The 16,901-nt window shown below is 46.6% G+C and overlaps 1 protein-coding gene across 2 annotated transcripts in view; it reads left to right on the forward strand.

Moving 5' to 3' along the window:
- TP63 (tumor protein p63) overlaps window positions 1-10,798 on the forward strand; it is a 244,150-nt gene extending 233,352 nt beyond the window's left edge. For both annotated transcript variants that reach the window (XM_036756087.1, XM_036756088.1), the window contains 4 exons: window positions 4,720-4,877; window positions 6,934-7,078; window positions 8,539-8,632; window positions 10,502-10,798. In XM_036756087.1, coding sequence (XP_036611982.1) covers window positions 4,720-4,877; window positions 6,934-7,078; window positions 8,539-8,632; window positions 10,502-10,798 — 694 coding nt within the window. The remainder of the gene's footprint in view (window positions 1-4,719; window positions 4,878-6,933; window positions 7,079-8,538; window positions 8,633-10,501) is intronic.
- Window positions 10,799-16,901: the final 6,103 nt, after the last annotated feature.

Consider the following 16,901-nt stretch of genomic DNA (forward strand, 5'->3'; position numbering starts at 1 on the left):
ATCATCCTTCCCAAATCCCTCGGAGCTAGGTCTGTGTTTTGTCCTTTTCACCCTTCATCTTAGCCAAGTTTGCAAATATGACCTTCTGCTAAAGACCTGGGAAGGACGAAATGGGCTTAGTAAAGACGAATGGAAATGTTTGGAAACTGAGCCTTTAGAAAGAAAGCCATGGCAGCCTCTCCATGGGTGCTGCAGAGAGATGGGGGAATAGTGGAGCCAAGGCAAAGGGAGCCTGTCTTGGGCAAAACTGGGAAGTATTTTAGGGTCTTTTACGGAACTCCAGTTTTTTTCTTTCTTTTCTACTCCCCCCCCCCCCCCCCCCCCCCCCCCCCCCCCCCCCGCCAATTCCAAACTCCCAACCCTCAGTTGGTCTCCCTTCCTTGTCTTCCTCAACTGCATACTGCTGCCACGTTCTTAGCACCTTCCCATTTATGAGTATTGCTCTCAGGAAAGGATCTCACAAACTCAACCATACTCAGGTGTCAACGGCTCACGAGGTTTTACGAGAGACTTTCCTGGGACAATCGGAACTAATTTTTGCAGAGATCAAGAGGTCATATGCCCAGGTAACCACTGTCTGGCTGTAGACTTTCAAGCATCAGTAAAACCAAATGGTGGTGAAGGTGCAGGGGTGGGGTATGTGTGTGTGTGTGTGTGTGTGTGTGTGTGTGTGTGTGTGTGTTTTTCATGTGAGGGCCCTCTAAAGTCCCTGAAATCTTACCTGCAAACATTACAGAGAAAGCTTACTTCATGTTATTTTCCTTTTCCCCTTTTCATCCTCTCCCTAATTCTATTATTCCTCTTCCTTCTATCCTTCATTTCCCTCCTTTCTCCTTCCATCTTGTTTTCCTCCTCTTCCCTTCCTTACTCTATTCCTTCAATTTCCTTCTTTCTTCCTTCTCTTCCCTCTTTTCTCCTTCCTTTCTCTTCCTACTTCCCTTCTTCTTTGCTTTCTCTGCCTATTTTCTTCTCTTCCACTTCCTTTTCTTTTCCTTCTTTCTCTCCTTCTCTGTTTCCCTCCCTTTTTTTCATTTACTTTCTTCCCTCCTTCATTTTTTGCCTTCTTTCTTCCCTCCCTTTCTTCTTTAGTTCCTTCCTCTCCTTGCCTTTCTCCTTTCTTACATTCTATCCTTCCCTCCATCCTCCCCTTCCCACCCACCTTTCATGCCTTCTTGCCCTTTGTCTTCTTTCCCTACCTCCCTGCTTCTGTCAGAATGTTGATGCCAGCCAAGATTTGCTCCTCCAGCTGGAAGGGCTACCCCATGCAGCTCCATATTTCTACCCAATCCATTGACAGAAAGTCCATTGGGTAAAATGGTTGAAATGCCCAGTGCTCTTAGGGGACAGTGAGGTCATTCACCTTCCCCATTTGTGTCCCCACCCCCCACCCCAGGGAAAGCAGATATCTCTTCTTGCTTTCTTCTAGATCCTGTAGGACCTGGGCCACCCAGCCCACCTTCCTTTAGGCAACTTTGGCCTGATTCCCAATCTACAAGGGCTCTGAGCCCCAAAATCAGTCACTGAATTTGCTGAATAAATGGTGATTGACACTTTTCTTAACTTTCCTGTTCGTTTAGCTCAGCTGGACTCCTACTGCATCATGTGAAGCAAACAAAATGCTGCTACTCTTTCTGACCTTGACACTTCAAGAATAAAGGAGTCCTTTCTGACATCCTCTCTCTCTCTCTCCACCCCACTTCCCCTTTTCTCTCCCTCTCCTTCCCTCTCTTTCTCCTTCCCCTTCTTTCCCTCTCCCCCTTCTTTCCCTCGCCCCCTCCTCTCTTTATCTCTTTCTTTATCCCTCTCCCTTTCCTTCTCTTTCTCTCTCTTTCTCCTTCTCTCTCCCTTTCCTTTTCCCCCTTGAAATCTTTCCTTTCCACATTAAGGGTGACATATTCAGAATTCCTGATTTGCCTCATCTTTTGAAAGTGTTTCTGCTAATTTAAAACACATGTGTGTGTGTGTGCGCGCGCGCGCGAGCACACACACACACACTTGACAGCTTGTAAGCCTTTTCTGCAATCTCCTTTCACTGTCTCACCCACATTTTCTCCTTCCTGGATTTCCTGTGGGCCTTTATGGCATTGCAGGAGTTTATATTATAAAAGTTTGTGAAACCTCTGTTTATTCTTTCCTGTTACTTCTTACTTGGGACGTAGCCAGTATCCCCTGCCCTCCGCCTCAGGTACGTGAGTGTTACTAACAATCATTTAGTTAATTGACTCCCTACTCCTCAAGTCATGGTTCTATCTAGCAACATTCATCTAGTCCCTGCAGTGATAGGGAGGTGCGACCACACATTCCAGGTAGTGTCGTCCCCTTTTCTTTATCCTACAGTAATCTGTTTCGGAGCTACTGGTATCCTAGAAAAAGTTTCCTTTGATTCTTGTTGCACTGCCTTCCACACTTCCCCTCATCAATGAGCAGGGGATGTGATGTTAGCAGGACATTCCCAGAATCTGTCGATGGCAAGCTTTTCCAAAATCACCTACAAATGGCAAAGAGAAAATGAATAGAAAGTCAGCTCAATGATGACTAGGGATGGGTCAAATCCAGATCTTCCTGGCTCCAAGGCTATTGTCATAAACATAAAGCCAAGTTGTTTTGCAGGCACCCTGGGAGCCTTTTCAACCATAAACAAAGATCTATACATGGATATGGGCAAAGATTTCAAGGTCTATGAACTTGGAAGGGGGAAAAATACACCTTTATTTTTCACTAATCTCCAACTGAAATTTGGCATTTCCATCAATCTTAAATAAACGATTCCATTATTTTTGCCAAGAAAACGCCATGGACAGTCCATGGCATCATGAAGAGCCAGACATGACTGAACAAAAATAACAAATCTGAGAAGGGGCCCATAGGTTTTGCCACACTGCCCAAGGAATCCATTAAAAAAAATAAAGGTTAAAACACCTGCCACAGATGTCACTCCTTGACAAATACCAGTGAAAACTATACTTTTAAAAGTTATAAGAAATTTCTAGCTCTGTCAAAGAACAACAAAATTCAAACAACCCTCCTTATCTCCTACCAGTACTTTAAAACATATTTAGTCCTGGGTTCAAATTCTGCTGCCAGGCCCCCAACTGTGGGTTCTTCACTTTTCTTACCTGTAGAATGAGAAGGTGGCCAAGGGAATCTATGAGACCTCTTCTCTCACAGTGACCCAATATACATTACTGATCACCAATACTTATGGCAGAGTCAATGCTTGGGCAAGTGGGAAGCTATTAAAACTCTTGTTGGTCATAACTTAATTTCTGAAAATTGGAATCACTTTTATCTTGAGTCTTTAAGCCTAGGGGCTGTGCGAATGTAGGTGCTAATATAACATACATTTATGTGCGTAAATAATAAGAACCCATATTTATATCAAGGCTTGCAAACCACTTTAAACTCAAACACTGTGGAATAGGAATTATTGGTATTGTCATCCCCACTTAAAAGATGAGGAAACTGAATCCCAGAGAGGTTTAGAGATGTGCCTGTGGTCACAGTTCATAAGTAACCAAAGTGGCATTTGGGCACAACTCTTGCTGCCTCCAAGTCCAATGCTTTTAGAGATTGGGGTCTTTGAGGTGAATCTTTCGTGGAGGTTGACATTCCAGTTTTATCTGGCCACAAGAACAAAGCCAGAGGGCCAGGAAGGGGAAGAAGACAATGGATAGATCCTCTGATTAAACTGCAAGCTAGGATCTTATTCCAGGACTAGAATGTTTTAGGAAGGAACGTCTTCTGGGAGAATTGAGTCAGGATGAAACAATGTTGGATGGGATGTTAGGAGTTGTAGCTGTGTGTCTAAGTTCATCCATCCAAAGTGTTTTGTAAACCTCCCAGCTTTGTAGGAATAGGAGCTGATGCTGGTCTTTTCACTCCACAAGGCAGATATTTGTTTTCAGAGCTAGGTCACACTCGCAGCATCTGGGATTCCAGTCAAGTAGAGAAATACCCTGAATCATGGAGCTGGTTATTGAGACAGGAAAACCAGGAATTGGTTCTGATAGGCTGACAAGCAGATTTTTCTCTGCCTGCCTTCCTGGGAAGCCCCCAAGACAGTCACTTTCCTGGGCAGAGATGCTCTTGGTATTCCAGAATGATATTCCAAGGTCTGACCTAGAACATAGTATCTGAGAATGTTTGATTCCTGGTTAGGATCTTCATGTGGCAACAGCAGGTGTGGCTGAGTGCCCAGAGACCTCTGCTTTTCCAACCATTTTCTGCCTACTGCACATGGTGCAGGAAGCTCCGATGGAATGCCCTGGGCTGGAAGGTAGCATCAATGTGTCTGTGCACCTATTGCTTCCCTCACATGGTGGGCTTTGGGTGACTTTATAGTCAGTAGAAGAGGGAGAGGCTGGAGAGAGGAAGGGAAGGGAAGGATTTGGTGCAAACTGACTCTCAACGGACACCACGTTGTGAGTCTTGGAGGAACACCCACAGGGAAAAAAGAAAAGGCATTTAGATGCTTCCTCAATTTTTGTCTAGTAACTCCCAACTTCCTTGGCAGAGGCATAATTCCAGCTGGGAATACTTCTTCTAGCTGGCGTATGAAGAGTTAGTTTGTGCTCTCTCACACCAACTCCAGAATGTTCCTCTGGCCCAAGCCCCATGCCACCAGCTAGCTGAACTCCTCAGGACCCAGGGGGCCCCGTTCTTCTGTCTCCTACCACTCTCTTGGCTTCTCCTTTCATGCCTCATGCATTTCTATTCCAGGACCTCGATGCAGTCGCAAACCTCCTATGGCACCAGCTCCCCACCTTTGAGCAAAATGAACAGCATCAACAAACTCCCTTCTGTCAGCCAGCTCATTAACCCTCAGCAGCGCAATGCCCTCACCCCAACGGCCATCCCCGATGGCATGGGAGCCAACAGTAAGTCTTTCGTTGGGCATCATTTGGAAAACACTATGTGCTGTTGACTGCAGGAGGACTCTGGAATATGATTGGGGAGTGGGGCTGATATGAGTGAGGGGGCAGAATCAAGGCCCAAGAGAGCTGGATGCCATGGGAGGCCATACACTGTGAAGGACACTCATCTGCGCCACTGTGGGCACTCCTTCCACCAACACTGATGGCACCCCCTGTAACTCTTTAGGGCCTTAAAGTCATAGATTTGGAGGTTATTTAAATTGACCCTAGAATCCACCTAGTCCAATCTCATTTTCCAGGTGAGGAAACTGAGAGAATAAGTGACTCACCAAGATTCATACAGCAAGCAAGGATGAGAGGCAAGATTCGAACTCAGGCTTTCCAGAGTCTACTTGCAGCACTCTCTCTATCCCAAGGGCTCCACCTTCCTTCTCAACCTGTGTGTTGCTTTCCTGTGTTTTGTCCTAAATCCCTTACAGAAAACCAACCTGAGGCTCTGGACAGAAATGAGCTTTCCCCCAGTTAAGGTGACATATTCCCACTTGAGCTAGAAAAGGCTTGGGCACCTTCATCTTTAGATGGACGATTTTTTCTCTTGCCCTGATCCTAAAGGGCAAAGGCTCACCTTCAGGGCAGCCCTTTGGGATAGAAGAGGAGTGGGCAGGAGGAATTTAGCAATGCGGGAAGGGATAGAAGGAAGAATAAAAGAATAAATGGAGACAGCTTAATGTAGGAAGAGGGCTCAGAGCCAGAGCACCTGGGTTAGTAAATGCAGTCTTCCATTAACTGTAGCTGGGTCCTGGGGTGAGCCACTGTGCTAAGCCACCTTCCCTGGGCTCTGGACAGATTCTCTCCGGGTTGCCCGCTATGTTCAACAGTCAACATTATCACAATACCAGCCTCCTCCAGTTCCCACCTTATGCATTGACAGAAAGAAAGTGGGCCAAAATAAATGTGCTGAGATATCCAGGGGACCTGTCCAGCCACATCAGCTTACCCTGGATGATCTGTTTGAGCAGAAGTATCCTAAGAAGGCTTGGTCCCCCAAGGAGAGAGACAGATGCCCCAGATCGCTGCCATCTTGATCCCAGGCACTGGCATCTGGCACTTAGCACACAAGAATGTCATTGGATGCCACACCCCAGGGAAAGAGGTGACAGGATTATCTACTTCAGGCTGGAGAAGACTGAGTTCTGATCCAGCCTTTTCATTTTACACATCCTGAGGCTGGGATTTGCCCAAAATCACACAGAGAGAAAGGCAGTGAGAGGATTCAAATGCAGGGTCTCCGATCCCAGATTCAGGGTGTCCTAAACATCTCCATCCCTCATCTGAAAACTGAGAGGATTTGGACACCAGGCTCTTCCAGCTCTGGCTTTCTGTGCATCATGTAGAAAAAGAGAGAGAGCATCGCCTTGGAAGTCTGAGAGGCGTTGATTCAAATCCTGCCTCAGACACAACTACTCCCGGCTTCAGTGTCTCACCTTTGAAATGAGAGTGTGGGAATAGCAGCTGACCCCTAAGGTCCATCCACCTCAGAATCTAGGATTCCAATTCTCTGCTTTTACTGTGAGACTCTCACTTTCCTACTGTCTGATTACACAGAACATCGTCTTGCATGAAAAGTTCTAGAAATTCCTTGCCTACCTCACGACCCAGACAAAAGAAGTCTGTTGGGTTCACAAGGGTGTGTCATCAAGTGGTGCCTGACAGTGTGAGGCAGTGGGGGCTAGGGGGGAGGGAGCTTTGCTTTCACCATTGGCAGACCTGCCTCTTATGCTTACTATACATGTAATAGTGGTTAAGTTTCCTCTAAAATGAGACAGGTGGGCTAGATGGCTTAGGACGCTGATGTCTCTGATAATGAGATAATATGGCCCACATTAGGTGCTTTAGAAATGTGTACCCCCCACCATGAGGTCCCACCTTAACTTACTTTCCTTCCATGGGCCTCAGTTTCCTCACCTGTCAAATGAGGAAGAGGGAGAGGAGTGCAGACCAGTCTAGAATCACAATCGCATGATCTCTCTGTGTCTTCCTTTTTTTTTTTTTTAACTAGTTCCGATGATGGGTACTCACATGCCAATGGCTGGAGATATAAATGGACTCAGCCCAACACAGGCCCTGCCTCCTACCCTTTCCATGCCCTCCACATCCCACTGCACACCCCCACCTCCATACCCCACTGACTGCAGCATCGTCAGGTGAGTACCCAGACTCCCCCTTCTGACGTGCAGCCCTGGGGTGCCAGGGGTAGCTGGACCTTGGGGATCAAATCCACTGACACAGATCTAATGGAGAGGCAGTTATGCCAATTCACCAATCGAGAGACCTTTATTAAGTGCCTACTGTGTTCTAGTCACTATGCCAGCTGTTTGTCACAGCAGTGGCATCTTCTTCCCTGAGTCTGTCTCCTGCCATCCTGGAGAGATCAGTCAGAGAAAACCCACCCAGCCCTGCTTTTAAAGGATGAGATTTGGAGTCAGTCAGCAATCTTGAGAGCTTACTACATGCATTTCTTAAGTGCTTTCTTTCCATGTGCTGGGCAATGTTATCCTAAGGGCTGGGGAAACAAAAAGGGGCAAAGACAGCCCCTGCTCTCCAGGAGCTCACGATGATGCAGTAGGGGAGACACCAGCAAACCACTCTGTACAAACAAGTTGTAGACAGGATAAACTGGAATCACCACGGGAGCATTAAGGGGGATCTAGATTGTTGTGTTAGAGGAGCTGCCAGGGGGCCAGAGTCACTGGATCCCAGAGAATGTAGGGGAAGTGAGGGCTAAGGAGACTGGAAAGGTAGGAGGGGGCCAGCTTCTGATGAACTCTCACCACATGTCCATATGTTCATTTTCATTCTTTCATTCATTCAACAAGTATTTGCAATAAATGAACAGAGGAAGTGGATGCGTAGACGTGGTTTCTCCCCACCCACACCCTTGTGTCCTCGTCTACCTGCCACTGCCCCCTCCCCACGTCCATGTGGTCAGTTTGCAGCTGGGATGGGCTTCCTGAGAAAGCATTCATTCACCCTTGCTGCCTCGCTCCCTTCCTTTCCATCCATCCTTACTGCTCACAGCTTGAAGCCAGCTAGGACTGGGTTGTATGGTAGGAGAGAAGAGACTAGCCCTCATTAGATGGGTAATTCCCAGAGGAGGAAACCCCCTCTGCCAACAAAGGTTGCCCAGAGCATTGAGAAGGTAGTTAGCTGACTCAGGGTCACACAACCAGAATGTGTCAGAGGTGGGTCTGGAAGCCAGGTCTTCCTAGCTTTGAGGCCAGCAACTCTCTCTCTCTCCAATACTGAATGCTGCCTCTCCAGCCACTAGGAAGAGGAGAAAAACGTGAGCCCTGGCCATGCTATTCCAGTTCAGCTCCCCTGGATTGCCACAGTATGTATCTTACTGGCAAAACCACCTCTAGAGGGGAGCAGTTTCCTGAAGGGCTCAATCTATGGAGGGCCAGGTGATACTTGGCCTGGATGCCCATTGACCTGGGCTAGAGTTGCATCCAAAATCGTTGGCTGGCTTCCACATGGCTTTTTCTGCCCCCATCCCCAGAGCAGTCGCCAGAGGGTCAAAGGTTGGGATTGCCCTTTTCTGGCCGGAGCAGTCAGGGTGAACTCTCGTTTTCTGTTTCCTCCTTCCTCCCCCCTCCCCCTGCAGCTTTTTAGCGAGGTTGGGCTGCTCATCCTGTCTGGACTATTTCACGACCCAGGGGCTGACCACCATCTATCAGATTGAGCATTACTCCATGGATGTAAGTAACTGTTAGCTTTGCCTTTCGGTTCCATTTTTGTTCCATCCGCCCTCTGACACGTATCACCTGTGTCTTGGGGCTCAGAAGGCCTCCAGTTTCTCATGGAGTTTTCCCATTGAGTCAGAAGGATAGCAACGATGACAAACAGTAATGACAAAAACTGACACTGGCGAGAGCTCTAAGACTTCCAAAGCATTTCACTTATGATCTCAACAACAGGTGTTTTTACTGTCCCTGTTTTACAGATGAGAAAACTGAATTTCAGAGAGGTCAGCTGACTTGCCTGGATAGTAGGAAAGGCAGGATTTGAACTCAGGTCTTTGACTGCAAGTCTAGAACTCACAACTCCACTTTGATGTAGGAAGGCTCTGGCAGCATGCCTGTTAGCGGCCTAGCAGCTGATCCTCCTCAACTCATGACCATTTACCAAATTCGTACTGTGCACCAGACTAGTGTACTAGAACCTGTGGGAACTAGAAGAAAAGCTTCCCCTCCCCCATGGAGCTTATATTCCCAAAGGAATTCAGAGCCCTTTTCGAATCGTTTAGTTAATCAGGTTTATTTAAGCATCTCCTAAGTGCTAGGCACTGCACTTGGACTTGGGGATACAAAGAGGGAATGAAGTAATAGCTGCCCCCATGGAGCTTACAGCAGCAAATACTAAACCAGTATTGGGGATGGGGGAGAGACAGAGGGAGGGGGAAGAAAGGAGGGGACGGAAAGAGAGACAGAGATAGAGACAGACAGAGGAGACAGACAGACACACACACACACACACACAGAACACAAATGGTAGAATCCTCCCTTGAAGACGGAGCCATGGAGACACAATCCTTCATCACAATGAGTACACAGCAGTGAGCTGAGGGAAGCAGAAGCCAAGGCAAGGTTCCCACCAAAGGAGCAGCTTCAAAGTCATTTCTCCCTGGTCCTTGCTGCTTCTGGGTCCCATGGTTCCCTGGCTTCTGCTTTCAGTCCTTCACTAAAGGCTTTGACCTTCCCAAATGAGGATACGCTAATTGAAGGGAGGCTGGGCGGGAGGGAGCTGCCTGGCTTTCTCTGGTTTCTCTCCCTTGGTTTCTTAGTGCTCAATTGGTTGCAGCTTTTGTGCATGGGGCTCCTTCTGGGGGTGTTGGCTGTTCAGGTCTCACCACTTTCTGCAGGACAAGCTTCCCTCATTTCTCTGCCCTCCAGACCCTGAGGATTGGGAAAGCTGTAGGTCTTCATTTTGATGCTGCCTTAAAAAGAAAACAAAATGAAATGGAAGCTGTGGCTTCATTATCCCCAACCTTGACAGTCAGAAAGTTTCTTTTTTTAAAAGAATGTCTTGAGCCCTGCCCCAGGCCACCACCCAAGTCAACCTTGGCTGCTGTTCTCTGATAGACAAAGTGGAGGTTAGGTTTAAAAAGTGGAAGTTGAAGTTAAGACTTGGGCAGCAAGTCCTGATTGTATTTCCATTTGCCTGGAATTCATCTCAAATAACAAGATATTTTTTTTTTAATCCTCCCTGACGTAAAATAAGAGGGTTGGATTAGAGAATTTCAGTAAACAGCCAACCTTACCCCCACAATACAAGGGTTGTTGAGTGGCTCACTCTTTGATAGAAGCTAAGTGAAAGCCTGCACCCTTGCCCTTGAGAGGCTAAATGCCCTAGCAGCTGTAGTATTGGACTTGAGGCCAAGGAGATAAGGGGGCAAATACTGCCTCCCACTCTTCCTAGGTGGGTCATCTGGACCAAGTCATTTGACATTTCTGGGCTGTGGGCTCCTCCTCCATAAAATGAGGGATTTCTACTGAATGAACTTCAAAGTCCAGGGCAGCTTTAAGTCTATCATGCTCAATTTACCAACTTGCTCCCCTCCCTGGTAGGATCTGGCAAGTTTGAAGATCCCGGAGCAGTTCCGACATGCCATCTGGAAGGGGATTCTGGACCACCGGCAGCTCCATGACTTCTCCTCACCTCCCCACCTGCTGCGGACCCCTAGCGGCTCCTCAACTGTCAGTGTGGGCTCCAGTGAGACACGGGGTGAGCGGGTCATCGATGCTGTCCGCTTCACGCTCCGCCAGACCATCTCCTTCCCTCCCCGGGAAGACTGGAATGATTTCAACTTTGACATGGATGCTCGTCGCAACAAGCAGCAGCGCATTAAGGAGGAAGGGGAGTGACGGCTGCCTGGGGCAGCCCCTTGCCTGCTCTCCTTCTGCCCAACCTCTCCTCCCAGCCTCCCTACCCACACTTCAACACTGGATCTTCAAGTGCTCCCTCAGGCCAGCCTCTTCCCCTTATCTTCTTAGTCCGATCTCCTCTGGAGAGGAAGAAAGCCGCTGCTTGCTTTATCATGGTAGTCACCCCTGCCTAGCCTTTGTTTTTATTTGTTTCAGGTTCCAGACCTCCATTCTCTGGCCATCATAGGATGGAGGGTGGCATCGGTGGGAGGAAGGGGGAACCTATATTGTTATTGTTTTTTGGTTCTTGGGCTGTCTTCCCTAGAGCCTCTTGGCACAGTTGTTTTTACCTTCTAGGCCATCCTTGGTTCTAATCAAGTCTTTGATTCAAGATGCTATATAAATATACAGTATATTATATATATATGTATATATATTTGGCTGGGGGCAGGTGTTGCGCTAATAATTTAAAGGAAAGGAAATTGAGTTGCACTTAATGAATTATTCTTTATCTTTTATTTTTCCTTCCTAAAAACAATTCCTTTCTGGATGACTCCTCTCCGTTTTCTTTTCTTTTTTTTTTTGTTGTTGTTTTTGTTTTTGCAGGGAGGAAGGCAGGGCAATTGGGGTTAAGTGACTTGCCCAAGGTCACATGGCTAATAGGTGTGTCAAGTGTCTGAGGCCCAATTGATCTCAGGCATTCCTGACTCCAGGGCTGGTGCTCTACTCACTGTGCCACCTAGCTGCCTCTCTTCTCCATTTTCAACGACGAAATGCTAAACCAAGTGAGCAGCTGAGACTTAAATCCTAGTTTTTACCCTATTGGCTTAGTGCTGTGGTAAGGCCCCATGGGCCCTGAAGGGAGGTGGGGTGGAGGCTCTAGGCTGTCTCCACCTCCACATGCTGAGATTGCACAGTCAGTGCAGGCATCTAAGAAGCCCTGAATCACCTACCCACACTCTCAGTAGTCACAAGTCTTGGCAGTGATTGCTCTGTCCATAGTCTGTCCATTTCTAAGGAGAGTGGTCTTTCCTGGAGGTATAGATATCTTTACCCTTTCAGGGAACCTCTTCATCAAATTCGAGTTATTTACAATAACAGAAAAAATTTTTAAAAGGTACCTTAAGGAAATAGGATATGTGTCTGGTAGGACCAAAACATGGCCAGGCTCATTATGCATTCCTGCCCAGGTTGGCATTCATTTTGGCCTATCTTATTTTTTGACAGGACAGCCACCCACCCAAACCCCTACTGCTACCATCCCAGTCCATCTGGTCTTCTCTGATGGGGGCAGTGGTCAGAGATTAAATTTCCCAGGTCCTAGAAATCTGGCATCCACTTCAGTCCGCACAGAATTCACCTGCCCTTCTTCCTCTTTTTAAGAAGAGTGTTTGGCAAGAGCTTCGGCTCTGAAGTTTCTCCTGTAATCAGGTGTAGAATGGTTCTAGTTTCCCCAAAGGATGCATCAAGTCAATACTGACGCCAGATTTTAGGGAAGGATTAATCAGTGCTGGTGACACTTTCTCAGGCCTACCAAGCAGGTTTGGGTGGAGTCCTTTTAAACAAATGAGCCAATCCTGTTGAGTGCCTGCTGAGCCGGAAAGCTAATTTAGGACAATCCCTCAAAAAGGCAATGTCTGGTCTTTCTCCTTGGAAGTGTTTGGGACTACCCACAATCCCCTGCCTAGGATGTGGACAAAAATGTCCTTTCTTTAGTTCAATGTTCTGGAACCCTCTGATCAGGAACAATGTATGCCTAGGCCCACTGGAATTTCCTCTTCAGAGGATCTGTCCTGGGCTGCTTCTTACACCAGATGACCTGGTTTTCATGACTTGCTGAGAGCACATTTTGTCATGAATTTTCCCTCTGATTCTCAATCAGCAAAATCTGATTTATGTCTCGAAAAAGCAGTTAAGCAATGGCCAAGCTTGGCTTTTCTTTTAATGTCCTTTCAACAGAGAGGCTCCATATTGGCCTGGTTGAAAACCCAACAAGACCCGCCCCCCCTCCACTTGCTGAGATAAGGCTCTGCCTTACCCAACACCATTTCAGAACTGCCATCTTTAGCACTCTATTTCTTTGGGAAAGATGACCGTTAAAAACCCGTCTTTCTGTATTGCTCTCATCCGCTCAAGCTTTCTCTCTGTTGTGCATTTCTCTTGGTTTACAGTCAAGCTGTCTCTGCACATTAAACTGCCTTTAAAAAAAAAAAAGTACAATCGAGGGCTTCCAAGGCTCCAAACACAAGAGAGGAAGTTTGTGTATAAAGTGTATATACTTTTGTGTGCTTGTGGAAAAATATATGTTTTTTTTTTTTTAGGGATTTTTTTAAATTTTTTTTTTTTTCATCTTGGGATAGTGGACCTTCCAGAACCACAGATTAAACCCTCTTTGTAAATTATTTTCTGGGAAAGGCCAGGGTGCCTGAATTCTGCAGCTCTCAATGCTTTGTTACCTGATGGGAGGTGACTGGCCATAGGCTGAAGGTGATTGCCAGAGGGATTTTCACACATTAGGGAGACTGAGTCCTAGATTTCAAGGCTGTGCTGTGACCCTGAGAGCACTGTGGCCCCAAATGTGTGGCTATGAAAACACGAAGACAAGTTGTTGCTTGGTACTTTCAGGGAAGAGAAATGACTTCCTTCATGACCCTTAGTGTTGACACCTATCACTAAATGTTAGTTTTTTTTTTTATCTCAATACTATTCTCATAGTGTTCAAGGAGGATTTGGCTATATGGGCAAATTGGAACCAAAGAGCCAATCCAGAGGTACCTGTTCATCCCCCAGCTCTTGAGTTTGGCATTGACTGAGGCTAGGCTCAGATATCTGGGAGTTGAGACTAATCTCTTCTTTATGTATGTATGTGCAGAAGCATGGCGGATTGCCATTTGGAAAGTGCGGATTATAAAGTGGGAGGGCAGGGTTCTTGGGGGTTAGAGAGAGAATCTTCATACACCCAGGAACTGAAGAAACCTTGGCTTGGCCCAGACCTTTCAAGGGAGGACTCCAAGCAGAGCGAAGGGTTTTCTTTGGTGCTGGGAATGTGGGTGGATAAATAATGTGTGTTCGTATCTCAATGTCTTCTCATCCCCACTAGTTTCTGCACAGGCCAAGAGGATGAGAATTAAGAGACCTATAGCAATAATCATTATAAATTGTTAAACTATGTTCATTTTTGTACTTTTGTGTTGTTTGTTGTAAAAAAAGTTTCAAATATCTCATCTTTTTATACCATTTTTAATATGTTTTTGGAAGACAAAACCTACTGATGAGTGATACTGGATTTTTTAAATTTCAAATATATATATATTTTTTTTCTGATTCTTTTGTGTGCTCAGGGTGAGCAAGTACGAGATGTCATGGTTGCTTGTCAGGACATGCTATCAATAAAGAAATACTTTGAACATGGATGCTCCTCGTTTGCTTCTCTTCTGTCCTTCCTCTTCTGGAGAAGACCCTTAAATCTTGAAAGTTCCAAATGGTCGTCCCATCTGCAGAGCAGGTGGTCCTACCATCATCTATTGCATCATCTATCTTTACCCTTCTGCCTAAAGTACACATCTGGCCAATTCAACTCCTGCTAAAGAATGGTCTGTGGCTCCCTTATAATACTGTCAGAAATCCATGAATACAGAAGCTTTTATGAAGGGCCTACTACCTGAGAAGGCCAGTGTTAAGTTTTAGAGTTACAAGCTGTTAATGGAGCTGGGTCTAGAACCTAGATTTCCTTACTGGAGTTGTAAGTTTTCTACTACACCACAAGACAGTTCCTGCTCTCGAAGAGCTTACATTCTAATGTGTGTGTATTGAGGGGGGGTGGGGGGGACAGGAATAGAAGGACTGCTGGTAATGTTGTAATTCCCTGCTAGGTAGAAAGAGGTTCATTTATCAGAGCTGGAGGTTGGAGAGGTGGGCAGGACTGGAGCTTGTTTCCATTGGCTAGGAGATTATCCAAGAGGATATGGTGAGGAGACCATAGGAGAATTTCCCCACCTTAAGATTGTAGTTCATTATTTTTAAGAGTTGCTTAGAGACTTTTGATGTTTGGGTGTGTCCAGAAAGGGAAGAAAATGGGTAACTACCCAAACTAATCCTGAACCTGATTTTGTGCCAAGGGAAAGTCAGCTGTGAATAGATGGAGACAGTTTCCCTGAGAGGAGTCAGATGAGAAACTTGGTCCCAGGGCCTCAGCAGCTGCTACCACATCTCCAGGGTGGTGTGACTGAGGCCACAATGGATAGACTTGAGCCGTAGAAACTCTTATGGTCTCAACTCAGCCATTGACTGGTTCTTTAATCTTGAAGAAATCAATGGGCTTCTCTTCTACATCCCTCAACTCTAAAGTAGGGCTGGCAATGGGAAAGAGAGGTTGGGAAAATGACCCTCTGGGGGAACCCAGGGCCTCTCATTCTGAGAGCTTCTGTTGGCCACTCTTCCAAACCTCCATGGTGAGCTGCCATGTTTTCTCCAGTTCCTCACCACCTTCCCAAAATTACCCAGCCTCCAAACAAAGGAAAGGCAGAAGTGAGGCTGATGTCCATTGATATCCATCGATATTGTTGAGCTGGAGGCTGGAGAGAGTCACCCTTGGATCACAATGGAAGACTAACACAAGACACTTAAGGGATGAGCCCAATCCCAAAAGTCTGAGTCACTGGAGAAATAGAGGTGATGGTTCTGTGTAATCCATGAGGGGATGTGGCCAGGATTGTGCTAGGGAGTGATTGAGTTTGACTGATTTTCCCAGGTTCTTTGGGCTGGTCCAACCCCCTCATTTTACAGGTGAGGGAACTGAGGCCCAAGGAGATGGAGTGACTTGTCCAAGCTGAGGCAGGAAGCATAAAAGATGGAATTTGTACCCAATTTTTTTCCTGTTGTGTGGTTGTAGAAAGCCTAGATTCAAAGCCCAGCCATTCCACTGATAACCTTGGTGGCCTTGGGCAGGGGGCCTCACTTCCCTTGGCCTCAATCTCCTTTTCTGTAAAGTGAAAAGGTCGGAATGAATGACAACCAAAGTCCCTTTCAATGGTGTGTCTGAGTGTGTGTGTGTGTGTGTGAGTGTGTGTATACGTATGAGTGTGTGTGTTGTGTATGAGCCCTGGGAACCTCAACTTTCTTCAAGCATCAACACTGAATAACACCTTTAAAGATGCCAGAACCTCTCAGGTGACTTCTAGCTCTAAACCTGCTATCCTAGGTTCTTTTCATAGTTAATATTCAAGGAGTTAAAAGAACTTTACAAATATGATCTCTTTGATCCTGCCTACAATTCTGGGAGGTAGATGTCATGATTATCCTCATTTCACAGATGAGAAAGTGGAGGTCAAAACACACCTGGCAGGTGTCTCAAGCATGATTTGAACTTGGGTCTTCCCGATGCCAGAGTTTTGGGCTTTATTCCCTTTGCCTCCTTGCTACTGATGGTGTAGGATGAATCCTGGTCCTCTTCCACATGTCCAACAGAGATGCTCTGAAGAAATGATCTGAAAATCAATTTCCTCCCTAGGAAATGTGGGATGGATCCCACCTGCGCGGTTGCCCAGTTGATAGCTTCTTGATGTGGTCTCTCCTCTATGGCGTGTTGCCCACTTCTCACTGGGAAAGGCACCCAATTCCCCTTGTCCCCTCACCCCCCTTCCCCTCCTCCCAAAAGCACTTAACAGCAGAAAAAGCCCCATTTCTTTCCCAAATGCCTGTGTTCACAAGACTTCTGTCAATACGCCAAATTGTTTCAGCTCTCGTCAGGACCAGGCCTGGTCAAGAATGTAAAGTATGTTATTCCTGCTGCCTCCATAGAGCCCAGCCAGGTCTAAAATCCTAGGATCTGATGATGTCAGTTGTAGGTGGATCTGTGGGCATCAGAAGGCCACAAGGCTGGCTGGTGTTTGGTTCTATAACCCCCGCACCCCCCACCCCCCAAACCCCCCTCCACCAGATGTCTCTTTACCTAATGCCATAACCCCTCCCAGTCCTCAGGGGCCTATGCTGTATCCCATTTCCCTCCCTGCCCCCAGGATCTGACTCTCTTGTTGGCCAATGACCAGTTGGAGCTGTGTCCCTTGGGAATATGCATTTTGTCCAGGACCTCTTGAAGGCCCAG

The sequence above is a fragment of the Trichosurus vulpecula genome, chromosome 4, assembly GCF_011100635.1.
Source record: "Trichosurus vulpecula isolate mTriVul1 chromosome 4, mTriVul1.pri, whole genome shotgun sequence".
NCBI lineage: Eukaryota > Metazoa > Chordata > Mammalia > Diprotodontia > Phalangeridae > Trichosurus > Trichosurus vulpecula.